Below are 24288 nucleotides of genomic sequence, written 5' to 3'. Positions count from 1 at the left end.
GAAGAAATGGGGAGTGACTGCTTAAAGAGTATAGTGTTTCTTTTTAAGATTATGAATATATTCTGGAGTTAGATAGTGGTTATAGCTATACAACTTTGTGAGTATATCAAACATTACTGAATTGTGGAGGAAGCACAAGCTGGAATCAACATTGCAGGGAGAAATATGAATACCCCAGATATGCAGATGACAACACCCTTATGGCAGAAGGTGAAGAAGAACTAAAGAGCCTCTTGATGAAAGTAAAAGAGGAGAGTGAAAAAGTTGGCTTAAAGCTCAACATTCAGAAAACTAAGATCATGGCATCTGGTCCCATCACTTCATGGCAAATAGATGGGGAAACAGTGGACACAGTGGCTGACTTTATTTTTCTGGGCTCCAAAATCACTGCAGATGGTGACTGCAGCCATGAAATTAAAAGACGCTTCCTCCTTGGAAGGAAGTTATGACCAACCTAGACAGCATATTCAAAAGCAGAGACATTACTTTGCTAACAAAGGTCAGTCTAGTCAAGGTTATGGTTTTTCCAGTGGTCATGTATGGATGTGAGAGTTGGACTATAAAGAAAGCTGAGTGCTAAAGAATTGATGCTTTTGAACTGTGATGTTGGAGAAGACTCTTGAGAGTCCCTTGGACTGCCAGGAGATCCAACCAGTCCACCTGGGAGATCAGTCCCGGGTGTTCATTGGAAGGACTGATGTTGAAGCTGAAACTCTAGTACTTTGGCCACTTAATGCGGGAGCTGACTCACTGGAAAAGACCCTGATGCTGGGAAAGATTGAGCGCAGGAGGAGAAGGGGAATGAGTTGAACTGAACTCTTTGAAAGGGTGAATTTTAGGATATGTGAATTATAGCTCAGTTTAAAAAAAGAAAACTGTTAAGGTCAGAGAATAGATTGATAAACTTTTTCTATTACCTCCTTTCCTTTTTTTTTTTTTTTTTAAAATATGGAACACATAATTTTGTGATGACCTCAATAAAGATCTTTTATCAATCACTGGATCTGAAAATGAGATATCTGTATATTCACCATTTGCTCTGATGACCTAAGACTTTTGTTGTTATCACTAACAAAATTATTGTTAGTGATATTTCTATCTTGTGAGTTAAATTTCTCTCCTATTAAATGCTTATTGTGACATGTAACATCTAAAATATAATATAGAGCTGAATGTATATTAAGTGCTTTCTGATGCCTAAATTACTCTGCTGCTGCTGCTAGGTCGCTTCAGTCGTGTCCGACTCTATGAGACCCCATAGACGGCAGCCCAACAGGCTCCCCCATCCCTGGGATTCTCCAGGCAAGAACACTGGAGTGGGTTGCCATTTCCTTCTCCAATGCATGAAAGTGAAAAGTGAAAGTGAAGTTGCGCAGTCGTATCTGACTCTTAGTGACCCCATGGACTGCAGCCTGCCAGGCTCCTCCGTCCATGGGATTTTCCAGGCAATAATACTGGAGTGGGGTTCCATTGCCTTCTCCTCTAAATTACTCTAGAAGATTTACAAACAATTTTTATAGCTATTTACTTTTTCAGTTCAGTTCAGTTCAGTCGCTCAGTCGTGTCCAACTCTTTGCGACCCCATGAACTGCAGCACGTCAGGCCTCCCTGTCCATCACCAACTCCCGGAGTTCACTCAGACTCACGTCCATCGAGTCGGTGATGCCATCCAGCCATCTCATCCTCGGTCATCCCCTTCTCCTCCTGCCCCCAATTCCTCCCAGCATCAGAGTCTTTTCCAATGAGTCGCATGAGGTGGCCAAATACTGGAGTTTCAGCTTTAACATCATTCCTTCCAAAGAAATCCCAGAGCTGATCTCCTTCAGAATGGACTGGTTGGATCTCCTTGCAATCCAAGGGACTCTCAAGAGTCTTCTCCAACACCACAGTTCAAAAGCATCAATTCTTCGGTGCTCAGCCTTCTTCACAGCCCAACTCTCATATCCATACATGACCACAGGGAAAACCATAGCCTTGACTAGACGGACCTTAGTCGGCAAAGTAATGTCTCTGCTTTTGAATATGCTATCTAGGTTGGTCATGACTTTTAGTAAGGTATAATTGATACACAAGTTGTATGTAAGGTGTATAACTGAAACATTTTGATACAGTTACACAATCATGGGGCAATACCACAATCAAGGTGGTAAACACACCCACCAGCCTCAGAAGTTTCCATATTCCCCTTCATAATCTCTTCTTCCAGTCCCTCCCCATACCACGCAACCACTGATCTGCTCTCTGTTGCTGTAGGTTAGTTTGCATTCTCTAGAATTTTATGAAATGGAATCATATGGTAAGTATTTCTTTTTGGTCTGACTTCTTTATACTCAGCATAATTATTTTAAGACTCATCCATAATTACTTTGAGGTTTATGCATAGTCTATTCCTTTTTATTGCTGAATATTATTCATTGTATGAAAAGCCACAGTTGTTTATCCATTCATGTGTTGATGAACATTTGAGTTGTTCACAGTTTTTGGCTCTTAAAAATAGACCAGTTATAAACATCTGTGTACAAGTCTCTGTCAGAACATAAATTGCTTTTCTTCTCGGGTAAATACCTAGGAGTACAATGACTAGGTCATGTGGTAGGTGTATATTTAACGTTTTGAGAGACTGTTAGAACTGTTTTCCAAAGTGAGAGTACCATTTTACATTTCCACCTTCTAAGTGTGAGTATCCCTCCTTCAAATAGAAATATCTTTGAAAGAAAAAGAAGACCAAGTGGAGAATTAAACAACTGATTCAGAAGAGGTGCCTATGGGCCAGGCATGAGCTTTTTGAAAGAAAATGAAGAGTGAAAGAAACAAAGCCACTTTCTGATGTTGCTTAAAAGTGTCTGGTTTAAGCTGCCTAAAAGTACCTTCCTTTGCACTCAATCGATCATTGTTTGTTACAAACAATGGCAAACAACAGACTACAATAATACAATTGCAACTCAAATGATGATGTGGGGAGCTGATGATAACCTCCTTCCATTTCTGGAGGACAAAAGCTTCACATGTAGAGTAGTTGGCAAGTTGTATGCTTAATTCCAATTAGTTTCTTCCTGGAGTATTGCTTACATAGAACACTATGAGCTTTGACTGTGTGGATCACAATAAACTGTGGAAAATTGTCAAAGAGAAGGGAATACCAGACCACCTGACCTGCCTCTTGAGAAATCTGTATGCAGGTCAGGAAGCAACAGTTAGTTCCATGTCCAGTTGGACTGGTTCCAAATCGGAAAATGAGTACATCAAGGCTGTATATAGTCACCCTGCTTATTTAACTTTTATGCAGAGTACATCATGAGAAACACTGGGCTGGAAGAAACACAAGCTGGAATCAAGATTGCTGGGAGAAATATCAATAACCTCAGATATGCAGATGACACCACCCTTATGGCAGAAAGTGAAGAAGAACTAAAGAGCCTCTTGATGAAAGTGAAAGAGGAGAGTGAAAAAGTTGGCTTAAAGCTCAACATTCAGAAAACGAAGATCATGGCATCTGGTCCCATCACTTCATGGCAAATAGATGGGGAAACAGTGGACACAGTGGCTGACTTTACTTTTTTGGGCTCCAAAATCACTGTAGATGGTGATTGCAGTCATGAAATTAAAAGATGCTTGCTCTTTGGAAGGAAAGTTATGACCAACCTAGATAGCATATTGAAAAGCAGAGACATTACTTTGTCAACAAAGGTCCATCTAGTCCAGGCTATGGTTTTTCCAGTAGTCATGTATGGATGTGAGAGTTGGACTATAAAGAGGGCTAAGTGCCGAAGAATTGACGCTTTTGAACTGTGGTGTTGGAGAAGACTCTTGAGAGTCCCTTGGACTGCAAGGAGATCCAACCAGTCCATCCTAAAGGAAATCAGTCCTGAATATTCATTGGAAGGACTGATGCTGAAGCTGAAACTCCAATACTTTGGTCACCTGATGTGAAGAGCTGACTCACTTGCTGACCCTTATGCTGGGAAAGATTGAGGGCATGAGGAGAAGGGGACGACAGAGGATGAGATGGTTGGATGGCATCACCGACTCAATGGACGTGAGTTTGGGTGGACTCCAGGAGTTGGTGACGGACAGGGAGGCCTGGCGTGCTGCGGTTCATGGGGTGGCAAAGAGTCAGACACGACTGAGAGACTGAACTGAGCTATACAAGTCTGAGGCTGTCATTGTGGTGCCAGAGGAAAACTGTGCTTAGGCAAAGGATGCGTTTCCTAGAGAGGAGCTACACCAACGTAGGCAGGGCCAATCCAACATTGCGCCAATTCTCCTAATTGCACACAGGCTAATCTGCAAAACTATTTAATTAGGAAATTTAAAAAAGAGTCTATATTGGAAGGGAAAGAGAATCATTTAAATGCAGGCAATGTCAAAGCTGGGGTTTCCCAGGTGGCACTAGAGGTAAAGAACTTTCCTGCCAATGCAGGAAATGTGAGAGGTGTGGGTTCAGGCCCTGAGTCAAGAAGATCCCTGGAGGAGGACATGGCAAACAACTCCGGTATTCTTGCCTGAGGAATCCTATGGACAGAGGAGCCTGGCTGGCTACAGTCTATAGGGTCGCACAGAGTCAGACATGACTGAAGCGACTTACCAGGCACACATGCAAAGTCAAAGGTGCTGTAAAGGCTCTGCACAGAGCAGGTGACTTCCTACATGTTTTAGAACAGGAGCTATAAATACATGGACTTAAGCACCGTACTAAATGGCAACCATATGCTTGGCCTGGGTATAGGGGTGACAATGGGGAGAGGTGGGATAGTATGGTGAATTGGAAAGAGTGCATGCTTCTTTTAAAGGGAAGTTATTCAGTCTCTAATAATCATTATCATGTGATAAATACAGGCCCAGTGCTGCTAGATCTGATTTTTCAATATGAGATGAAAATCTGAATTTTTAGGTGAAATCAGACTTTTAAGCGGAGAAAGCAATGGCACCCCACTCCAGTACTCTTGCGTGGAAAATCCCATGGACAGAGGAGCCTGGTAGGCTGCAGAGCATGGGGTCGCTACGAGTCGGACACGACTGAGCGACTTCACTTTCACTTTTCACTTTCATGCATTGGAGAAGGAAATGGCAACCCACTCCAGTGTTCTTGCCTTGAGAATCCCAGGGACAGGGGAGCCTGGTGGGCTGCCGTCTCTGGGGTCACACAGAGTCGGACACGACTGAAGCGACTTAGCAGCAGCAGCAGCAGTCTTTTGAGTGTTAGTAATAAATGTTTATTTTTTAATTGCAGTGTGAATCAAAAAGAACATATGTGCAGACCAGAGAGGGCTTGTTGGCCGCCAGTTTATAACCTCTGGCAGTAGAGGCTTTGGGGGACGGTTCTCTCTCCAAATAGTTTCACTCATGACATTGAATGAAATTCTTTTTGATCAGGGCAGATCCCTACATCTTCTTCCCATTAAGACTTTTTGTTAAAATGCAAAATAGTTCCAAGTGTACTGGTCTCTTTAGCAATTAAACAATAATCAGTCATTAATATCTTAGCTGATATTGAATTAAGTCTTTAGAAATTTAAAGTTATAAAGGAAACCCAAAGGAGGAGTTCTCTGGACAGCATATGTTTACAGATGGTCATTCAGCTGTTGCTCGCATAATTCTAGGGGTGGAAAGTTCAGAACATCTACTCTACTGTTGGAAAGCTTTCACCGTAAAAGTTGCATGTGTTAAGCCAAAATCTGCCTCCTTGAATTCCTCCCCAACCGCTCCGTGGTGGTCTCCTGAAGCTACATATAATACGACCAATAATTCCTTTCTGCATGGGAGTTCTCCAAATATCCTTGTGTTTCAATTCTTTGTCTAAATCTCTGTGGTCACTTCAGTTCTTTCTCATCCCACAAGCATCTCATTAGCATCTCTTTGAGCAGATCTCTGCTATAGTACTTCATACATGGTTTTGTATTTTATCTGAACATATGACTATCTCCTAGAGAAGACTGAGAATTTCATGGGGGTTGGGACCAGGCATGCATATTGGTACTGAAATCTTTTCACATTGTTTGGTACATAGTAGACACTAAGAATTGATGGAAAAGAAAAAAAGAAAGGAGGGGAGGGAGAAAGAAGGAAAGAAAAAAGGGAAGATGGAAGGAAGGAAGAAGGGAAGGAAGGAAAGAATCAGTGACTGGATTCTTAGAGCTTGACTATCCTGCGTGTTCCTGTAAATGGACCTTGAGAGCTTGTTTGGAGGTTGTAGCAAGGGAGCACAGCTACTTGTATATCCTTGACTGAAGAATGGACTGCAGTGCATGAAGCACTACTGAGGAAGGTTATGCTCTTCTACTAAGCATACAGCTTCAGAAGGGACATACCTGGGAGGGAGGGAGGGAGGGGACACCTGTCTAGCCAGCCAGATCAGCTCAATCAGTCCTGTCTATCAATGGAGTGACAGATATCACAGCCAGGCTGCCCTCATATTCTGAATGAATTATTAAGTGGTTTCTAGTTCTATCTACTCTTCTATTAAGAATATGTGTCAATGCCATCCTTAAAATATGGGACTTGGAGCCATGGTCTGAACTTGGAATAGTACAGCATAGAATTAGCTCTCTTACCCTGAACACTGGATGGCTACTGATGCACCCTAAGATGGCATCAGCTTCTTTTTTTGTCAAAGGCATTCTTGTTGGCTCTCAAGAGAGCTATGCGTCTTCTTGCTTTTTTCTTTTTCTTTGCATGAACTGTTACTAAGTCAAGTTTCTCTAAACTTGCTTGTATATGAAACTGTTTGCAAGTTCAACATTTTATATTTGTCTCATTAAATTTCACCATGTTATTTGCAGGCCAGCATGGAAAGGTCTGTGTTGGATCTCAGTTTTGTCGTCCAGTGTGTTGTCTCACTGCCTCACTCAGAGCTCAGTGTGCTGTCAGAATTATGCGTGTTGCTGAGTTGTCGGTGAAAGCCAGCAGAGATCACTGTCTTGGGGGAATGCAGTCATTAGCATAGAGTGTCTTGAGTGGACAGGCCTGGGTGGGGCTTCACAGGACGGGGTGCTCTGGGGGCCAAGGAAGGGAAGTAATTCAGAGAGGCAGAGGAGGGGGCTGAGAGGAAAGGTTTTGGATGAAAGCAAATTCTATCTTCTTCCCAGATCTGTCTAGCATTTAGTCTCAGTATTTCCTTGTTTACTTTCTCCTTCAGTACATATTGAGTTAGTGAATCATTTTGTAGATACTCTGAACTCTATATATTGCTCCAATTTTCTTTCAGAAGAGAAACACTGTTGTTGTTTAGTTACTAAGTCATGTCTGACTCTTTTACTACCCTATGAACTGTAGCCTGCCAGGGTCCTCTGTCCGTGGGATTTCCCAGGCAAGAACACTGGCGTGGGTTGCCATTTCCTTCTCCAGGGGATCTTCCCGACCAGTGGATCAAATCCGCGTCTCCTGCATTGGCAGGTGGATTCTTTGCCACCGAGCTATCAGGGAACCTCAGAAAAACGTACAGGCATATTTTTCTCATCGAGGTATGATGCTATCAACATTTTCACATTGACCTTCAATCCTTATTAAATGATATTTATGATAATAATATCACCTTGTTTTGTTATAACAGTTCATGATTTTTAAAGCACTTTCACATAAATCTCTGGATCCTCTCAGTAGCCTAATGAAAATTTCAGATGGAGTATGCCTGGGTCTACTTGACAGGAGTTCATAACCACAGGGAAGTGGCCCCCAATATTTCACGAAAGCCATGCTTACTCCAAGAATGATCAGAGATAGACCTTTAAGAGAATCCTTGGAAGAACTTTTGGAGTAGGGATATCTTGTGAAAGTTTCATTTTCTTCTTAATAAATTTATTCTCTAATCAACATGTTTTAACCCTAATGATTCTAAGTCAAGAGAGGTGGGAGCTTGCCTTTTCAAAACCTATGACTAGGTCCCATTGTTGTGTCTTGTGTTAATTTTTTTCTAAGAAATAAAGGAAATGGGGGGGTGTGGAGAGGGAGTTGGGGGGTAGCAGATGCAAACTCGTATATATAGAATGGGTAAATAACAAGGCCCTACAGTATAGCACAGGGAAATCTTATCTTGTGATAAACCATACTGGAAAAGAGTGTAAAAAAGAATGTGTGTGTATATATATATATATATATATATATATATATACACATATATAACTGAATCATTTTTCTGTACAGCAAAAATTAACACAACACTGTAAATTAACTATACTTTAATTAAAAAAAGAAATAAAATAAATAAAATTGGATAGTTTACTCTGATATGGGAAAACTATTGTTTGTTTATAAAATATGCACTATTGCATTTCAGTCAGAGATTTAAAAAATATCCACAGGAAGATTCTTTGGACTGGATTTACCAGAGATTTGTCTATTTTATTGGCCAAAGACACAGCTCTTGGCATAATTTATCAGTTAACTTGTTTTAATTTGTTTAAATTCATTAATGCATTTTCATCTTTGTTCTTATATTTTCCTTAGCTTTAAAAATATCTTTTACTTAATTATTTTTCTTTTCTATTTAATAAGAAACATACTAAAAACTGAATTTGCTAGGATCAGATCTTGTGGATCTTGATATTTCTGTGACATATTCATTATATTTATATACGTGGGCTTTTTATTGTCTTGAACACCTTGATGGTAAGTAAAGCAGATTTTGGTTTATTAATCTTTGATTCAAGAATTATTTAATAAGACATTTTTCCATTGTCCAACCGGTTGAGATTTTGTGGGTTTGAGGGGTCTTGTTCTGTCTTCGGCTATTTCTAATTTTGCTTCATTTTAAATTGGCAGTTCAAAGGTCTGATAACTTCTTGAGATTAGGTGAAAGTAGCTGTTAATCAGTGTCAAATGAGCAAAAATTGGTGCATTGTTTATTGAAGGAATATATGAATCAAGGCATTCGGTCAACATTTATTGTCCACCTATTAAGTACCATGTACTCCGAGGCAGTGGGAAGTGGAGAGAAAGATTTCTTCTCTGTCCCCAAGAACCTTACAGGAAGGGAACTGATTATGCTACTGAATTAACAGAAGTTGTATTCATTGTCTTTAAATGTTCTGATTCAATACACGGTTGCAAAACATCCAGTAGGATTGCTAAACTGCAAGTCTGGGTTGTTTTTTCATGAATGAGATAATTGCACAATTAAGGAACTCCCCTGTTTTCTAATTGTTTTAAAATAAAGGAATGATAAAAATTGTGGAGGCAGATTTACCCTGGAGCTACTGAACCCTGCTTAAGGCTCCTGGCACTGGGTTTCATGTAGTCATATGCTTTTGTAAATTTGCAAAAGTAAGATATTTCAATTCTTTTTCTTAAGAAGGTTTTCCTGGACCTGTCTCTGTGCCAGTTACATATGCTTCTGCCATCTGTGTTGCCAGGTAGCAGTGTATTTAAAGGTCAACAGATACTCTTTGTTGATCGCTTTTCTTCAAGAAATTTACACACATTTCTGAATAGTCAGTCCCCAAGTACCACTAACAACTTTGTATGTTTACATATATACTTAGTGTTCTGTTGTTGGTTCATACTATTCAGTACATCTAAATCCTTGAAGGTGTTTCAGCTATTCTAAAATATATCCAAGAAACTAGAAAGAAATCCTCAAGGAATTACCTCACTTATATCAATAAAATATGCCATAAAGAATAAAACTGTACAGTTTTTGAAAAAGCTGGAAAGTTCTTCCTCACTACTTACAGGGTTGCATGATATATTTTCTATGATAAATTAATAACTGGAACTTGGTATTTTAGAAGACTAGAAAGATGATGTCAACAATGAGGTCTCAACAGTGGAAGACTCCAGGTCCTAGAGCACCAGGAAATAACGAAGAGTTTATCCTTTTTGAATCTTGAGCACCTACCACAGTGCCTGGTATTCAGTAGGTGCCTAACAGTACTTTTTAAATAAATAAAAGGAGAATGATGGGGAAACTACCAGGGATTGTACAAAGAGAGCCAGCACGGTTGAAGCTTTAGGCAGTCCATTATAATACAAAACAATAACAAGACCCCAATTTTCATCAGTCAGCAAAAATACTGTGACCCAGAGAAGGGTGATTCTTTGTTAAGTAGAGGTTTGCTGCATTAATGACAAAATTATAACGGCTCTTTATGGGGACAACTGGAGTTGCCTATTGACATTCTGTAAGGGCTGGCAGATGGGGCAATTAACTAAGATCAAAATATTAGTTATGGAAAGAGGTCCAGCGCCAGTTAAACAATTAAATATGTCAACATTTCAGCCTATGATCACTGTGATGTGATGTAGGGCTGCCATGAAGATGAAGGGTTAAAGGGGTATTGGTTGCAGTGTGTGGGAATCCAGCATTTCTGTAATATTCCTACAATTAGTTCCCACGAAAGGAGAGAATTTGGATAGGCTTTTTTAAACTTTCAAAAAACTGACATGTTGTTTATTTATTACCTTTTTTGCCCCAGAAGAAAATTTAGCAATTTCTACTTTTATCTCCCTCCCCTTTGGTGCCCCGACTCCCTTCTTTGCTACTGATGAAGTAAACGTGACCTGAATTCGATATCTCATCATTCATGTGACAGCAATTAACACTTAGTTTCAATTTACCTCCTGCGCATATGGTGGATGGTTCAGCTGCTAGAATTTCGATGCAGGATTTCTTCAAAATCTAGGAGGAGAGGAAATCAAAAAGTCAAAGTCAAAGCACAGCTATTTTGTTAGAAAAGTGGGTTTAATTTTAGCTACCAAGATCAGAAGGCTTAAGAATACTATGTTGTAGTGGGTAGGTAAGTGGAGTGTTATATTTTCACTGGTATCATTAATGTCAAGCATTTAATGAGCAGTACTGTGCTAGATATTCTGGGTGTCACAAAAGCTATGTGCATGCGTGCTAAGTCACTTCGGTCCCGTCCAACTCCATGCAACCCTATGGACTGCAGCCTGCCAGGCTCCTCTGACCATGGGATTCTTCAGGCAAGAATACTGGGTTGGGCTGCCTTGCCCTCCTCCAGGGGATCTTCCTGACCCAGGGACTGAAGCTGCATCTCTTACATCTCCTGCATTAGCAGGTGGGTTCTTTACCACTAGCACCACCCTGGAAGCCCCACAAAAGCCATAGGAATTATTTATTCATTTGTTCTGGCAGAGATGTATTGAATCTGTGAAAGGCCAGTCCTAGTTATAGAGAGGTTTAACATCCAATAGATGAAATGGGAGCTACACTTGAAAAGATGAATAACCATGGACCATTCTATGTGATAGATGCCAGGGTAAAAGGGCAGACAGTATGAGCTACAGAGTTCATGGGGGAGATCACTGAGGGCTGTAATTGAGAAGGGCTTCCTGGAAGAAGTAGCTGCTGAGGGTGGGACTCAGTCAAGTGGGCAGGAGTAAGTTAGGGGAAGGTTCCCTGGTGGCTCAGAGGTTAAAGCGTCTGCCTCCAATGAGGGAGACCCGGGTTCAATCCCTGGGTCGGGAAGATCCCCTGGAGAAGGAAATGGCAACCCACTCCAGTATTCTTGCCTGGAGAATCCCATGGACTGAGGAGCCTGGTGGGCTGCAGTCCATGGGGTCGCGAAGAGTCGGACACGACTGAGTGACTACTTACTTACTTAAAGTCCCAGCAGAGAGTGGCATTTGCAAGGGTGAGAAACTAGAAATGCATAGACTTCTTTAGCTGGAACAAAAGAAGCTTAAAAAGTAGAAAAATGAGTGATTAATAGATAAGACCAGAGAGATAGGATGGAAATGGCCAACTCTCTAGAAGAGATGCATGCTCAGATTACTCAGAGTCACCTTCTAGTTAAAGAAGTGGAAACATGTTGCAGGCGAAGGATGTCTTTGAAGCCTGCTTTTTGTGCCTCACACTTTAAGAGGACCTTATGTAAATGGAAATGTAGTTTTCCCCCCAAGTGAGCCTTGCAGGGTTCAGTGGAGAGTCTGGAGAACTCTAAGACTGCACAGGGAATTAATAATAAAGGCTTCTGGTAAAACTGGGGTATCTGACTTTTAAGCTTTTCTCTCCCATTTATGAATCCCACTGCTTACTGCATAAGGATTCTAAAATTTTGGCCAAGCATTTTAAACAAGCATAGGACACTGAGTGATATACTGCAGTATCTTTATTTGGGCAGGCCTTACTTAATTTGGAAATTGAAATGGGTCAGAGGGCTGAAGAAGACCATTGCTCTATTTCTGAAAGGGGCATTTGTTAAAAGGATTAATAGTGAAATAAAATGTAAAGTCTGTAAAAGAAAAAAAGCATTTTTAGCACTGGGAAACACCCATTAACTTGCATGGATGTTTTTAGCAAATATGCTTCTTTGTTCCAGCTTAAGTGATACATATGCCACAAGGATAGAGTCAAACAAAATATATGATAAATTACAAAAGGGGAGGAAATGAATTAAAGGGAAAATCAGGGGAAGATGAAGTAAGGAGTGAGAATAGCATAGACAAAATACATTGGGAAGAGCTTATTTCCTTACTAGGAGTGGCTCCTGAATTTAATTCTAAGCTTTCTAGTAGCAAATGAGGACAGATAATATTTATGAGATTCTCAGTCTGAAGAACGAAAACAAACCAGTTTCTCAGAAGAGATAATATTTACCAATTCCAGAGAGAAATCTGGGTATCCTCATAGAGAAGCATTGAGAAAGGAAATGAACAACATGCTTCAGAAAATTGTTCTCTGATATACAGACGACAAAACATTCAGACGTATTCACTGAAAAAGGCTCCCTCGCAACCAGGTATTTGAGGTAATTCTCTATACCTGAGAGTCATAAGAAGCCGAATGGTCCTCCCTCAGTATCTGCAGGGGGACTGGTCCAGGATCTCCATGGATACCGAAATCAGAGGATGCACAAGTCCCTCATATAAAATGCTGGAGTATCTGTACACATTCTTCCATATACTTTAAGTCAGGGGTCCCCAACCTCCAGGCTATGGAAATGGTACACATCCGTGGCCTGTTAGGAGTTGGGCTGCACAGCAAGAGGTGAGTGGCAAGCAAGCCAGCGAAGCTTCATCTGCCACTCCCCATCACTTGCAATACCACTGAACCATTCCCCTGCCCACACCCCTGGTCCATGGAAAAATTGTCTCCCACGAAATCAGTCCCTGTTGCCAAAAAGGTTAGTGACCACTGCTTTAAATCATCTCTAGATTGCTTATAATTCATAATATAATGGAAATGCTATGTAAATATGCCCCAGCATGCTGCAAACTCAAGTTTTACTTTTTGGAACTTTCTGGATTTTTTTTCAAATATTTTTGATCCCCAGCTGGTTGAATCTGCAGATGTGAAACCCAGGTTACAGAGGGCTGACTGTATTTCTTTTTCTTGACAGTTCTAAGATTCAGACTTCCAGCTATTTTTCCTGAACATTCTTTCTGCCTCTTTCACAATTTAAAGGCATTTTAGTATCTGTTTTCAGCTTCTATGTGATTCCAGAGTCAAAGCATTTGTTCCTTTTTGTCAGTGCTTGACTTATTTCCTCTCGCTTTGGCTTACCCAGTCACCAAGCACCTCAAGCACAGGTGCAGCCTGAGTTCCCCCTGTTTCGCAGGAATGGGATAACATGCACCCAACTCTCCAACTTCATCTCTGTAGTCAGTGGTCCTCACGTACCTGGCTCTGGGGACCCAGTATCACCCCTGAGCCCTTCACTGACATTCTGACTTGGAATGAGGGACACCCCCCAAGGATATATCCTGGGCATCCATGTTTCCCTTCAGGCTTTTCCTTCCTCCTCTTTCCAATGGTCAATACAGTCCTTTAGATGCAGCAGCATCCTAGGATTGGGGCTTGCCAGGATCCTCATCCAGATCCTCCCCAGATAGCACCTGCACTACCTGAACTGTGATGACTGTCCTCTCCCCTCTCCCCCTAATTTGCTGCCACTGGGCTCTTCTTGCCTGAAGGGCCATCCTAGCCACTGGTGGCCGTGGCTCAGAGAGGCAACCACCCCCTTCATCATGTCTTCAGGCGTAAATCTCCAAACAGGCCACGTTGGAAGAAACAGAATTGACCCACTGGAGAAATTTATAACAGTGACATTAGAACAACACAAAGCTGTTTCTTACGTTTTAAATAAAATTCCTCCATCTCCCTTTATAAGTCATTTTATCATCTGCAACTAAAGATTTCAACAGTCCAAGAATGAAAATTGAGCTATTGGGTCTATCCTGTCTCCATTCCTTAAACTCCATCAAAACACAAAAATGAAATTTTCACCCATGTTACATTCCTGACTTGGAAGCAACATCTTTGAACCAACTCTAATACTTAACCAGGGGTCAGTAAAGGAAATATCCGTGAATCTTTAACCACAAAGACACACTTGCAGGTTTTGTCATAATAAACACATGCTGTATGATTCTCTCAAAGTGTCTGCAATTAGCTGATAAATCTAAGGAGTGTATTAAGGGCCAAAAAATGTCAGCCAAGTGCAGTGATTCAATCCAGTAAAAACACAGCTTTCCCAATCTTAACATAAAACATCTGGAAGGGATACAGTGCGGCCAATAGAGTAAAATTTATCAGTGAGGGGGATGGGCAGGATTTGTCTGGGACTGTGGCTTCTATTAGTTGGAAATATCTGGTTTCAAAAGGTAGGAAGTCAGAATGGCATGGGGTGGATTTGGGGTCCTTTGGTTATTAGCAGCCCAGACTGTACAGTAATCAGTCTGTCTGAACTTCAGCAGACAGCAGAGCAGCCTAAGGGACTGGAGACTGGATGGGTGTGGGGGGGGCAGAGGATCCGTCCGCGATCTGGGCACCGGTAGCCGTGGAGGAGGAACATACAGAGCACTGGGGACCAGATGATGGGAAATGACGAGACAGAGTGGAAAGAACTCACACAGGGTCGGGGTGATGTCAGAGGTGACAGAATAACTGACCTCTGATGGAGACTGGGCGAAGACTACCACATGCCTCAAGCCTAACCAATGCGAGGAGTTGGCTTCTGGTCTTGATCCTGGTCCTCTACTTGTCTGGCTTATGGTTCCTGGCAAATCCTTAAACTTGTCTGAACCCCAATTTTGTGAAACAGTCTAACATACTAATAATTTAGAATCTGGAATCAAACTGCTTGGGTCAACTTAGTCATAAGCACTGTGACGTTGGGCAAGTTCCATAACCTCCTCTGAGTCCGTTTCCCCATCTGTAATGGTAGGATAAGAACAGCACCTACTGCATGAGGTTGTTGAGTTGGGAAGATTAAATGAGATACTATAGGCAGAGTCCATAGCACCGGGCCTGGAAATCCTTAACTAATGGTGATTTATTCTTAGGAACCTGGGCTCTGGAGACAGAAGAAAATAGATCTGGACTTTAAATAGATTTCTGTTCCGATCCAAGCCCCACCACTTACTGGCCAGGAGGATTTGGATAAGTTATTGAACTTCTGCATCTCAGTTTCTTTTTCTGTAAAATGAGAATAAGAAAAACACTGACCTCAAAGAGCTGTCTGATGGTAAAACAGTAACAGACAAGAATGCAGAGAAGTTTCATCTGTAAAATCAATAGAACTTAGGTGGTAAAAGTTGGCTTAGAGAGTGAGGAAGAGAGTGAAATTAAGGAATACTGACAAGGTTTTTGTTCTATAGACGGAACTAGACAGATGTGATTAGTCAATAGATAGTTACTTAATGACCTTGGGCCATCAGCCAACAAGTGCCTTTCATGAAAATAAGGTACCAAGAAATAGGCTCAGAACAGCCTTAGTAGTAAAGCTCTTGGCAGGATGTCTAACACATACTCAGGTCTCAAACAATGGCAGCTGTTAGTCTTCTGTTACTACCGCTATGACTGCTACAACTCTTGGGCAAAGACAGTCACTCATTACTGCTTCTGTCTCGTCACTCACCACTGGCCTCTTGCTAAATCCTATTTGCTGAAAATGCCTGAAAGATGGTGAAAAATGTTATCCTGCTACCTTTTGGGCAGATTTCAAAAAGAAGATATATGGGTAAGCATGTTGGAAATCTGTATAGAGCTCTAGAAATGCATGTGTTGTTACTGGCAGTGATACTCTTGAACACCTCATTAGATTATTAGGGGAGCAAAAGAGGCAACAGATGTAAAATAATTCTGCCAAGTAATAAAAGCTATTTAATACATATAAAGTGAAATCCATGGTGTATTAGTCCAGGACTTTATTTATTTATTTATTTTGAAGCCTTTTCTCATAAAGTTCAGGGCTTATGCAGAGATTTCTCAAGAATCCTTAAAGATTGTGAATATTTGCATAGAGTTGTTATGAATCCCTCCCTTACCATAAGTTTACCAAATTTTTTCCCCCTCATTGCTCTGCCTCCTTCCCTAATAAACTATCATTCTTTATTTACTTGGCCATTTCCTGTTGGAAGGGTTTTGTGTGTGTTCATATAAGACCAGTTTCCTTTATCCATTTGTGGTATAGGGCCTTTTGCCTCTACATATCTAGATAGCATGTTTCTTAGTGTCTGACTTATCATGAAAGGCATATTCTGCTTCTAAGATGCCTAGAGCTTGAAGTAGGCTGGCCTGTGGGTCGTTAACTATCTATCACCCAATTACATCTGTCTAGTTCTCTAAGCCAAAACTTAGCAATTTCCCTTATATTTACTCTCCTTGCTGCTGCTGCTGCTGCTGCTAAGTCGCTTCAGTCGTGTCCGACTCTGTGCGACCCCAGAGATGGCAGCCCACCAGGCTCCCCTATCCCTGGGATTCTCCAGGCAAGAACATTGGAGTGGGTTGCCATTTCCTTCTCCAATGCATGAAACTGAAAAGTGAAAGTGAAGTGGCTCAGTCGTGTCCGACTCCTAGCTATCCCATGGACTGCAGCCTACCAGGCTCCTCCGTCCATGGGATTTTCCAGGCAAGAGTACTGGAGTGGGGTGCCATTGCCTCCTCCATTCACCCTCCTTGTCACCCTCCAAATTCAGTATGGATTTTGTGACCTAAGTCTTGGTGATTTTACCAATGAAATATTCCTGTATTCATTCACATTTTAGTATAAATTACCATCTTCCAGAGGACTTATTGTGGTTTATAATGATATATTTATGATTGGTTGGTCATTGTCTGTCTTCCCTCTTAGACTATAACCTCTACAAAGGCAAGGAGAATTGTTTTTATCCAGCACACAGTAGGCACTAAATAAATATTTGTTGCACAAACAAATGGCACACTTTCAGCATGGCTTCATTAACCTGGCATTTTAGCATATTCTATAGCAGTCTTTCTTTTTCCCCATAAATATAATCTTTTATTACATTAATGTTTTGTTTTTTTTTTAATTAAATTTTAAATCTTTTATAGTCTTTTGAATACAAGGCTAGTTTCAGCATCTTGTAACATCTCCCTCTTCTTATTAAGCACCACCGTCTTTGGAGACTGTCCTTCCAGCAGGCCTGCTTCTCACCTTCATCCTTTTAAATGACTTATATTTTAAAACAGTAATGTTGTAGGTGTATTATGTCCCCATGTTTAAGGTCTAGACAGGCCTGCTTTGTAAAAGGCCTGGGTCCCTTTACTTGGCAAAAATGTATATGTTTGGGAGGTGGGGTTCGGACTCCCAGGTACAAGATTATAGCTGATGGCAGTATTCATGTTGGATAAGCCTGGAGGATATTACTTTTAGAAAATGTCAGGGAGCTTGGGACACATATCTGGCTCATCCTTGTCTTCAGGACTGTCAATCTTGCCCCCACGAATTTTGAAACTATTTGATCTCTAATAAAATTTTGGAAAAAAAAAAAAAAGAGTCACCTTTCCTAAGTAAATTCCGTTCCACATTTAAAAATCAATAGACATATTTATTGTTAACTGTGAACATTATCCTAGATTCCTATCAGTTCTACAGAATCTGAATTTAAAATAAAAATTTACTAACACAGAGGTCTTTCTAGGATTCATACATGATTTTATGTATAGTCATTGTTGTGTTTAGTTGCTAAGTTGTGTCTGACTCTTTGTGACTCTGTGGACCCTAGCCCTCCAGGCTCCTATGTATAGTCACGCATAATACCAAGTAAATATTCCAACGTGCAAGAAAGACATTTTTAAGAGATTACTGAATTTTAGACCATAAAGCTTATTATCCTCGAAACATGCAAGAGTTTTTGTCTGGAGAGGGGCATCCAGCTTATCTAAATATATGCAACTCTTCTCTTAGTTTCACACTCAAGGAGAGTCTGGTGTGAAGGAGCACAGGACAAACAAGGTTCTGAAACTGAGGAAATTCATCATTTTTCTATGGAACCACTTTCCTCTCTTGTTTTCAGAAGGAAAGCTCAGATAACTGTGAACTCCAAGATGAGGTTTACTTAGTAAGATGAGCTTGTTGATCTCATGAATACTGGCAAAGTCAGTGGCCCTCCTGGGGAGCTGGACCCTGCAGTGTTTCATTGGATTTTGTCTAAATTCTGCTATTGCTTTTACAATAAGTCTTAACAGATTCCTAGATATAGGGAAAGGAGCTGGAGGGTGTGGGGTTGACCTGAGGATTAACTGAACATACCTCCCTGCAATCTTTTCAGCCTATTTAAGTAACGGGAATTTTTATTACATTTGGATTCTTTACTGAGTTAAATAGAAATAATAGCTTAGCTGAAATGCCTGACCTGAATGTCTGTAAAGTCTAATTAATGACTCCTGAGGCAAATGATTTTTTGAAAAGCTTTTCCTCTGACCACAAAAACTACAATTAACTCTATTTATGCTTCCAGGCCTACTAATGTGGATGCAGCACAAAATGCCGTCTTTTATAGACACAGTCCTGGAGAAGAGGGAAGGGAAAGACTAAGAGGATTTTACAAGAAACAGAACCACGAAACTGCCCACGTGTGGCGCCACGTAGGTCACGAAGCCTCTGCACTGCTCAGCGCCACTTTGCAATGAATTCTTATGCTCAACTCGATGCCACAGGGGGAATACGACAAAAGGGGCGGGCTCTGTGACTACACAATTCAGCAACTGACCAGGAGGAAAGGCAAGCGCCAAGCAAGTGATGCCAACAATTAGCGCCAGTGGAGTTCAAGGCAGGAAGAGTTCAAGGTACAGGAGAGAGCAGGGCAGGCTCCGTGGAAAAGAGAGGATGGGAGCAGAGCCTTGAAGTTGAGACAAAACTCCAGACAGGATTTAGATGGGGCAAAGGTGGAGAGGGCAGTTTCTTCCTTCACAAACAAGGCTGATTTAAGAGAAGGGCTGCTGCTGAAATGAATTTCCCCTTCTGCTAGCCCTGGAAGGAGAGCTGGTTCAGTTAAGTCAGGTACTTTCCAGGACTACAGGCATGTGATGCAGATACTGGTTTTTTTTTTTTTTTTTTTTTAATGTGGAACATTTTAAAAGTCTTTATTGAATTTGTTTCAATATTGCTTCTGTTTTTTATGTTTTGGTTTTTTTGGCCACAAGGCATGTGGGATCTTAGCTTCCTGACCAAGGATCGAACCTATGCCCCCTGCAATGGAAGTTGATGTCTTAAGCACTGGAACCCCAGGGAAACCCCAGGGATTTAGATTTTGATTGGAGAAAAACCCTTAGCAGTCCCTTGTAGGGTCTTGGAAGAGTAGATGGGTGGGAAGCCAGGAAGATGGGCTTTGCCTTTTGTCAAAGCTCCAGCAGGGCTGGATGACGGGCTTTCGTATTCCCATAAGGGGAAGGGAGAAATTAGCACACGATATGGTTACCATAAATGAAATAAATATATATATACCATGGAATAGATCCAGTCCTCAGTTTCAGTAGTTATTACAGCTTCCTTGATAACAAAGATGTTAGTGCCAAAACTTGCAAGAAATCCTTTCAAATATAGTCATGTTTGCTCAATACTTGTTTATAGTTGATCAAACATGCAGAAAGCTCTAGGCACTGACTCACCCCTCGAATTAGTAGGAAGCCCTATGCAGGCTTAAATATTTATTCTAGAGAAATGCTCCTGGATGGATATTGTTTGGTGCCAGTGACTGGGTTCTTCTCAGAGGCCAAGTGTGCTTGGTTTTAGACACCGCCCTTGATTGCACGAGAAGTGGGGACAATAGGGAGGAGCTGGCATCATGGTAACCAGGTCAAGCGTTAGGATTCAAAGCTGCAGACCCACTTCAGTGTTATCCGAACCCAGCTTTCATGCAGGTTCCCATTTCACTGCCTGCAGCACTTTTGAAAAGGCAAACAAAGACCCAGGAGCCTCTCTGGACCTTTGCTTCATATTTTCACTTGAGGGCTGGCGCTGCATTCACCAGTTGTGGTCAATGGAAACTCCCGGAGAAAGCCACAATAAGAAAAGGCAAAGAAATAGTTTCTTCCTTTACAGTTTCACTGGCTTAAAGGGCTCCAATCTTCTAACCTTCTAAATTTTGTTTCATAATTTTATCAACTGAATTCTGCAAAAACAAGGAATTCTGTCTTCTGAGGTAGAGTCCTGAGCAAATGTGAAAGTGAAGATGCTTCTTTCAGCTGTGGCAAGCTGCCAGCCTCTCAAAATGATGGAATTTCATCCATTGAGCAGAAACTGAGATTTTCAGAGATGCTCTCCACCTAATAATAAATGGCAGAGGGTCTCCTGCCCACCAATGGTGCGCTCACACCAGAGCACCTGCCTGGACTCTGGTCTTGTCTTTGCTATAACTTTGTAAACTGTGTTAAGTCATTTCACATTCTTGGTCCTCAGGGTTCTCTTCTCCAAAATGGAGCTGCTTCCCGGCCTACCCACATCAATCGTTAAATGCTGTGGACATCTTGTTATGGACCTTAGAGACAGAACTGAGTCTATTCTGGATCACTGCCCACTGCTGTGCAATCTTGGACCAGTTAGCTAATCTCTCTGTGCTTAGGGTATCTGCTTCTATGGAAGGAGTAATAATATCTACATTAAACGGTAGGGGTGAGAATTTGATGAGATGACTATGTAAAATGATTTTCACTGTGCCTAACAGCTAAGAATTCACTAAATGATGACTTCTTATTTTTAACCTTTCTAAGGAAATTGAGGTGGGAGAAAACCTGAGCTCTAGAGTCATGTACTTGGGTTCCAACCTTGATCTCCCCATTAGAGCTGTGTGCCCTTGTGCAGGGTATCTGAGCCTCAGTTTCTTCATCTGTTAAATGGGAATATTTCCTTCACAGGGCTGTTATGGTTTTTAAATGGGGTAATATTAAATGAGAAAAAGGAACAATGTTTGATACCAAAATAAATTACAAGCGTTTCTCTCTGCCTATTCCCTGTGTTGCAGATTAAAATGGAAAACAAGTGAAAGCACTCTGAACTAACACATTACATAAAATCTGAGTACTTCTTCCTTAAAGTAGAGAGGACTGAAGAACAGTAAAAAGACCAAAACACAGGAATCATATTGAGGAAGCAGAGAATCCAGGGACTTGCTGCATCCATACCTTAGATAATCAGTTCCCTATAATCTAGTGATTTTCCATTTCCTCAGACATTCACAGCCCAGTATTGTGGAAAAAGCAGACTCTCCGGACCCAGATGTGGGTTCAACTTCCCTCCTCCACCATTATGAGTGGGCAGACTTGGGCAGTTTATCTAACTGCCTACACCTCAGTTTCCTCACCTGTAAAACGGGGATAATAAGTCCCTCTTGAGAGAGTGGTTGTGGAAGTAGTTAACAGAGGAGCTGGTAGAAGGAAGATGCTCAATAATTATCGTAATTTTTCTTCTTTTCACAGGTCTCATTACTATTGGTCCTGAGTGTTTGTTTATTCATCATCCAAAGGGGATAAAAACCATGATCTCTAGATTCCCTGAGCATCTTGATTACGAACATGATCGTTCCTTTGTCGGACTTTGTATCGGCTATGGTTGCCTATTGCCCTTACAGTAAAATACCATCATTTTCAAGGCTCCATGTGATTTATCCACTTTTTGCTTCTTCCTTCATCGTCTGTCATTTACCATCCAAGCCCCATTCTTCTTCAATTCTGTTATACACCTTCTTAGGGTTCTGCTCTGCCAAGAATGTTATATCCACACTTTTCCAATGAACAACTCCATTTCACTTTGAGGTGATCTCTTCAAAGGAGCCTGAGTTCTTTGCCAACCACTTTACTCTTAATCTCAGTTGTATGTTACTTTCTATATACCATGCATCACAATTTAAATTATACATGTTTATTTATTGAGTTTTTTTTTATGTGTTCTTCCCACTAGATTATAAGCTCCACCAGGATAGGGTCTCTATGTGCTTACGTATAACCAAATGGGCAGAGTCTACCATAAAAAGTTTTCAATGAATATTAGAGGAATGAATAAATATTAGCCCATGTATCTTGATTGGGGATTTAAAAACAAGGTCACTATTGAGAGGTACAAACCGCTGTATAATATAAATAAGCCACAAGGATATATTGTACCACACAGGAAATATAGCTGGTATTTTATAGTAACCTTAAATGGACTATAATCTATAAAAACATTGAATCATTATGCTGTACACTTGAAACTAATATTGCAAATCAACTCTGCCTCAATAAAAAAAGAAGGTCACAGTGGATCTAGAACTTCATGAACTATTTGAGCTTTTGAAAGCTGCTCTGCACTCCTATTCTGGATAATTAAACCCAGTCCTACTTTATTATGAGAAAAAAACTAGCCACAAAACAACATCCATGGGAAAAAGCTGGAAAAGATTCTTCAGATGGGGAGAGGGGATACAAGAGTTTTCTTTTCAGTATCCAGAAGGAGAAATGAACCCACTTCTTAAAATTAGTTAGCCAACTTTCAGGCCATAATTGTTTTTGTCTGACTTGAGAAAGATGAGCTGTGCTGTGTTTGTCCTCATTTTTCTGTCCAAGCAAATGAATTAACAACTGCAATAAACATGGGTTTCAAGTATTGGAAGGATGGAAACCACCAGCATAACTCCCAGATAAAAACTCACAAGAATGCTATCATTCAGCTAAAAGGTTGGAGTCTCAAATTATTTTTTCCCTTTTTGGAAGACAGTTTTACTAAAGTTTCTTAAACATCTTTGGCGTGATTTCTACTGGAGGGGTAGGGAGAGCTTTACAAACATCTGAGCTCATACTGAGCTTGAATGAGTTGCTAAGGCTGAAACAGTCAAAGACAACACAATTTATACAGATAAAAATACTCAGATTATTTGGGGAAGAACCAACTCCTGAATGATGTGGCATACCACTCATAAGAATCTTTGAACAAGTAAGAGTTGTCCCTGTTTAGAACCCAGACATCTGAAGAAAGGAGTTCTACAGTAGCCTCATGACTGGGCTTCTGCCTCTGGGGCCCCTCAGTATCCTTTTTATAAACAGAGACACTGCTATCAGATTCTCTTCTTAAATGTCACTTGTTAGCTGTTCAAATGCTTCAGTGATTACACTAAGTTGGAGTTAAGATTCCTTCCAGGCTCTCATCAATCTGCTTCCAACCCAATGTCTTAGTTTATTTCTCATTATTCCTGACTCCTTTACCCAAACTCTCCCAGACAGATTACTGTCCTCAAAATATGTTTGCTCCTTTCCATTCTTTGGGCTGAGGTCATATCATCTCTTCTCTGGAGCTATCCATCACCCATCCCTGGTCTTTTAGGAATTCAGGTCTGCAATGGCACCCCACTCCAGTACTCTTGCCTGGAAAATCCCATGGATGGAGGAGCCTGGTGGACTGCAGTCCATGGGGTCGCTACTAGTCGGACATGACTGAGCGACTTCACTTTCACTTTTCACTTTCATGCATTGGAGAAGGAGATGGCAACCCACTCCAGTGTTCTTGCCTGGAGAATCCCAGGGTTGGTGGAGCCTGGTGGGCTGCCGTCTATGGGGTCACACAGAGTCGGACACGACTGAAGCGACTTAGCAGCAGCAGCAGCAGCTTCTCATGAAGTCTCCAGTCCAGAACAGTTTACCTCTGAGCTGCCACAGGATTCATGATCAGGCCTGAATCCTGTTTTAATCATCTGGAGAAATCACTATTTGGGTGTTGTTTTCCAGGCTTATTACATTTCTTGTTGTTTATACTGTCAAGTGTGCCACATTGATCTCAGAATTATTTATAGGACCCCAGGGGTCCCTCACCTGGGGATCCATAATTGGAACTGATAATCTTCTATCCTTTCAATTATTTCCACTTTCTGATTAAGGTAGTTTAAGTGGGTTTCTCTTTCTTGCAATCACATCTTAAAGAAGACATCTGTCATATGTACACATTTAGGATAGGAGCTCTCAACTTGGGGTGGAATTATTTTTTCACAGTTCTGGAAATGTAAGGTCATACATATCGATGCTCTGAATGTACAACATCTGGGGCACTGACTAAAAAATGCAGATTTAAAAGATGCAGGTTCATAGGCTCCATCTCATATTGATTCTGATAGAAACTCTTG

The 24288-nt window shown here is 41.0% G+C and overlaps 1 protein-coding gene across 1 annotated transcript in view; it reads right to left on the bottom strand.

Moving 5' to 3' along the window:
- The window catches only part of ANTXR1 (anthrax toxin receptor 1), a 260409-nt gene that overhangs the window by 170600 nt on the left and 65521 nt on the right, over window positions 1-24288 (bottom strand). The window contains exon 9 of the mRNA XM_013967784.2: window positions 10552-10612. Within this exon, the coding sequence (XP_013823238.1) occupies window positions 10552-10612 (61 nt within the window). The remainder of the gene's footprint in view (window positions 1-10551; window positions 10613-24288) is intronic.

The sequence above is a fragment of the Capra hircus genome, chromosome 11, assembly GCF_001704415.2.
Source record: "Capra hircus breed San Clemente chromosome 11, ASM170441v1, whole genome shotgun sequence".
NCBI lineage: Eukaryota > Metazoa > Chordata > Mammalia > Artiodactyla > Bovidae > Capra > Capra hircus.
Note: the sequence above shows the minus strand (reverse complement) of the source record. Positions and strands in the feature narration are given on the sequence as shown.